At 47.6% G+C, this 5,000-nt stretch overlaps 1 protein-coding gene across 9 annotated transcripts in view; it reads right to left on the bottom strand.

Annotated features, from left to right (window-relative positions):
• LOC134459663 (bromodomain adjacent to zinc finger domain protein 2B-like) overlaps positions 1 to 5,000 on the bottom strand; it is a 224,479-nt gene that overhangs the window by 29,552 nt on the left and 189,927 nt on the right. For all 9 annotated transcript variants that reach the window (XM_063212034.1, XM_063212033.1, XM_063212039.1 and 6 more), the window contains one exon: positions 121 to 372. In XM_063212034.1, the coding sequence (XP_063068104.1) occupies positions 121 to 372 (252 nt within the window). The remainder of the gene's footprint in view (positions 1 to 120; positions 373 to 5,000) is intronic.

Genomic DNA, 5,000 nt, shown 5'->3' with positions numbered 1-5,000 from the left:
TGGTGTGTGCGTGTGTGTCGGTGTGTGTGTGTGTCGGTGTGTGTATGTGTGTGTGTGTCGTTGTGTGTGTGTGTTGGTGTGTGTGTGTGTGTGTGTGTGTGCGTGCGCGCGCCTCCTCACCTTGTGTCCCGGCGGCAGCCCCGGGTCTGTGATGGCGGCGGACAGCAGTCGCACCAGGAGGTCCTGCACGCGGCCCATGCTGTTGCCCAGGTTCAGGAGCCCTTCCTGCAGAACGCCCAGCGTGGGCGCCTCGCCCGCCTCCATGCCCAGCACGCGGCCAAACGCACGCAGGAACTGCACCACCATCAGGCAGTCGGAGAAGACCGCGCCGGGGAGCACCAGGCCCGGGATACGGGACAACTCCGGCATGGGCTATGATGGAGGAGAAGGAGGAGGAGGACGAGGAGGAGGAGAAAGAGGAGGGATGGAGGGATGGAGATATGGAGGGATGGAGGGATGGAGAAATGGAGGGATGGAGCGGAAGAGGGATGGAGGGGAGAGAGGAGAGAGAGGTAGGGGAGGGAGAGAGGGAGAGAGAGAGAGAGAGAGAGAGAGAGAGAGAGAGAGAGAGAGAGAGAGAGAGAGAGAGAGAGAGAGAGAGAGGGAGAGAGAGAGAGACATTGAAGAATGAAGACCACAAGAATGGAGAGAGAGAGAGAGAGAGAGAGAGAGAGAGAGAGAGAGAGAGAGAGAGAGAGAGATGAACAGAGAGGGAGGACAAGAGCAATGGAAGCAGAAACCGAGTCAGAAAAGAGTGAAAAATGGAAGAATGGGGAGAAAGAGAGGCAGACAGCATGACAGAGGACAGAAGACATTGAAGAAGAAGAAAAGGGTGGGTAGAAAGAAAGAAAAAGAGGAGGGGGAAAAATGAAGGGAAAAAAGGACAGAATGGGGATAAAGCCAGCAGGGGACAGAGAGGAGAGGGGGATAGAGAAGAAAAGAAAAGAAAAAAGACAAATGGAGAAAATCCTTTAATTTATAGTTTATCCAATTACACCCGACGTAATGGCGCGAGGCTAATTAATCCAATCTTAATTACCAATTAACAATGATCACTCCGAGGAGTCATGAAGTCTGAACATTTATCAGGCGTAAATGTATCTACCGCCGGGTGGCGTGGCAACGTGTTCACTTTGGCATCAGCAGATATCGGCCTCCAGGCTTTTTGGGGGGCGATCAGAAACCCAATTCACATTGTTTTCCTTTTTATTTTATTTTAGCATGCCAAACCACAAATTACCATTAGACCGGGCGCTCAGCATGGGCCAGCGATATATAAGCAATCCATCAGGTGATCAATGCTTCTTCTGTGAGTGTGTGTGTGTGTGTGTATGTGTGTGTGTGAGACTGTTTATGTATGTGTGTGTACGTATGTGTGTGAGTGAGTGTGTGTGTTTGCACAAGTGTGTGAGTGTGTGTGTGTACATTTGTGTGCGCATTTGTGTGTTTGTGGCTGTGTCTGGCTGTGTGTGTGTGTGTGTGTGTGTGTGTGTGTGTGTGTGTGTGTGTGTGTGTGTGTGTGTGTGTGTGTGTGTGTGTGTGTGTGTGTGTGTGTGTGTGTGTGTATGTGTGTGTGTGTGTGAGTGTGTGTGTGTGTGTGTGACTGCGTGCGTGAGTGTGTGTGACTGTGTGTGTGTGTGTGTGTGTGTGTGCATGCCTGTGTAGCATGTGTGATAAAACCAATGGGCGATGATATTGCATCAACAGACTGGTTATGGCTGTAGCGGGGATGCAGAAATTAGAGAGAAAAAAATCGATGCGGCTTTGAATGTGTTTGTGTGTGCGTTGATTGTATGAGTGTGTGTGTCTGTGTGTATGTGCGTGTGTATGCAGGTGTTTGCGTGTGGGTATGCAGACATGTAAGTGTTTGTGTGTGTGTGTGTGTGTGTGTGTGTGTGTGTGTGTCTGTGTATGTGTGTGTGTGTGTGTGTGTCTCTGTGTGTGTGTGTGTGTGAGTGAGTGAGTGTACACGCTACAGATGCGTGAAGGCTAGACGGTGCGTGTCCACGGTTGACAGGGGGATTCGTGTGGACACAAAGACTAATGCGTTTTCCACAGTTAAAATCAACAACAATATCAACAAGTGCCTTGTCCTTGTGTTATATTTCAAAGGTGTGTGTGTGTGTGTGTGTGTGTGTGTGTGTGTGTGTGTGTGTGTGTGTGTGTGTGTGTGTGTGTGTGTGTGTGTGTGTGTGTGTGTGCGCGCGCACGCCCGCATGTGTGTGTGTGTGTGTGTGTGTGTGTGTGTGTGTGTGTGTGTGTGTGTGTTTGTGTGTGTGTGTGTGTGTGTGCGTGTGTGTGTGTGTGTGTGTGTGTTTGTGTGTGTGTGTGTGCGCGCGCACACCCGTGAGTATGTGCACAAACTGTTGTGTGTCTTTGTTTCCCTGTCCTTCAGCGTCTCAGAGTGGCTAATGCACTTATTGATTTACGGGATTTGATGCGAATGTCATTTTTGGTGAGGGGAGGCTGAAATGTGTCAAGAGAACCCTCTTCTCCCGCTGACATCTTCCCCTGCGATTGGAAGTGTTGTAGTACCACATTACGCCACCAGGGGGAACCTGGAGCAACATCTTCCAGTTCCACTACTGGTGCACTTCAATGCTCTCTGCTTTTTAGGGAAATGAAAGCCCTAACTGTGTCTAACTGAGCGTAACTGTGTCTACCACAGACAACACATTACATTAGACACAAACTGATGCTTTGAATCAAAAACTATGTATCTTACAGTTATTTATGTACAGGGTATTGGTTAGTACAGTCCTAAAGCAAGGTGGGGTTAGTTAGGTGCCTTGTTGAAAGACACTTCAGTCGTGGATGGGGGTGCAGGGGGAGGTAAGGCTGGGATTCGAACCGGCAACTCCTCTGATCAAGAGATGATCTGGCTAACCATTGGACCCCAGCTTCCCCACTGTGCAGAGAACAGCCTGGGTTATGAACTGGAAACGCTTTTTGTGAGCTTCTACTCAATACTCTAGCAGGGCTGGGCAATTGATTCAAAATCAAATCAGATCGACAGTTGTAGCCGGTAACTGCCAATGGTCAGGTGTAGTATGACAAATAATCATTACTTATTATTACTGTCATTATTCTTTATTGTATACACTGGTGTGTTACATGTGTATGCATTCTTCCTTGAAAGCACACCGCCTTCTGTTACAATGTGGTTGTGCCCCGTTCAGTCGATTAAAGAGGATTTTGATTGGAAAGCCCCATCATCCATCCCTAATCGTTGTGAAAATCAATCATCGTTCAATATGAGGTGGAAAACATTGGAACATTGGAATTCTTTTTTTTTGGCGTATTGCCTAGCCCTTCATAGCAGCCCAATTCCTTCTGTTTCAGTGTTTAAATGCAGTTCCTAGCGCTGGTAAGTCTACAGGGTTTGCTGACCAAGGCCTCTCAACTGACACGCTAACAGTGCTAAGTCTAGAATGCTGCTGACCCAGGCTTCTCAAGGGGCTCTCAGCGGACTCCTTAGCCTAAGTCAAGTTATGCTAAACCGCGTTACCCCTCCCGCTAGACGGCCTGGCCTACAGCTGTAAACAAAACAGGATTTCACAGCGGCTGAAGCTGTGACAAGGGTCCAACGGAGGGGATTTGGAATCGCTTAGCCATGGTGGTGGGCACACTCAGGGCTGTTGACAGTTTTTGCTGGGCCCATGACAAAGTCCTCTTAAAGGGCCCCCCATTCAACACATACACGTATAAGGCCATGCAAACCCTATTTTGGACCCATTCTCTACCTGGGCCTGAGACAACAGAGCCCCTTTGTCAACCCCATGTCAGCTTCCCTGGCCACACTAACCACTTACAACTTACAAGCCTCTTGTTCTGGGGATTCCCTCTACTCTTCTCTCGGATACGCTTCTGACTGTACTTTGAACCTTTTGAAAAAACAGCGTAAGACTGTGTAAACACACACATCCACCTTACTGGGCGAATACACCGGCCGCGACATGAGCGAGGCGAGCGACGGAAGTAATTGACTTTGTATTGAGTCGCGCGACAAAAGCAATTCTGGAGACTAGAGGCAATTCGCGCGACAGTTTGCAGTTGAACTCCTGGGAATGTTATGCAAATGAGCTACGACGCGGTTCGGTGACAAGCCGCCACAGCCAATGACTGTATAGAGGTCAGTAACCACAGCCAATGGGAATATTGGAATGCTTGCGTTCTGCTTTCAACCGGCATACTCTAGTTGCTTCAATTGCTCGTATCGCTCTTGCTGCACAGAAGCGCTTCAATCGTGTCGCAGCTGGTCTATTCACCCAGTTACTCTGGGTATGATGGAAAAAAGCGATAAACCCAAAAAGCAGGGACAAAAGTGCCCTAACCTCCAGTATATTGCCAAAATTGGTAATCACAATTAAAACGTGACCAATATGATTCATTATTTTCTATTGGCACATAGTGGTGTAGCTGTACTGGTGTCTGCTGTGCTGGCAACACATCTGTGCAGCATAGGAGGCTCTTGTCTAGTTCAGAGTTGCCACTGATAACCAATGCATCAGTCACAGCATCACATAATCACAGCTTTTCTTTTACTTTTTATAACTACCGTATGATTATAATACTGTATATAATGTATATTGTATATATATATATATATATATATATATATATATATATATATATATATATATATATATATATATATATATATATATATATATATATATAAATTGGGGGGTGGGGGGGGGGGTAGAGAGAGAAAGGAAGCAAGTGGGGAGAGAGATGGGGAAGGGTCGGCAAAGGACCCGGGCCGGAATGGAACCCGGGTCACCGGTGTAGCAGTGCAGTGCCCTACCGCCTGAGCCACGATGGGGCCACCTATGATTATAATTTATGGTGAAAAGACCAGACATCTCCGGTTTGTGTGGAGACAGTACACAACATTTGTATTGGTCGCCTGTTGCCCAGCAAAACAGAAGAACCACAACGTTACGAGCTACAACATAAAGTGATAGATTTATGAAACACTGCAAGAATATGTCTAGATT

This window comes from Engraulis encrasicolus, chromosome 12 (genome assembly GCF_034702125.1).
Source record: "Engraulis encrasicolus isolate BLACKSEA-1 chromosome 12, IST_EnEncr_1.0, whole genome shotgun sequence".
Lineage (NCBI taxonomy): Eukaryota > Metazoa > Chordata > Actinopteri > Clupeiformes > Engraulidae > Engraulis > Engraulis encrasicolus.
This window is presented reverse-complemented; position numbering and strand designations above follow the sequence as displayed.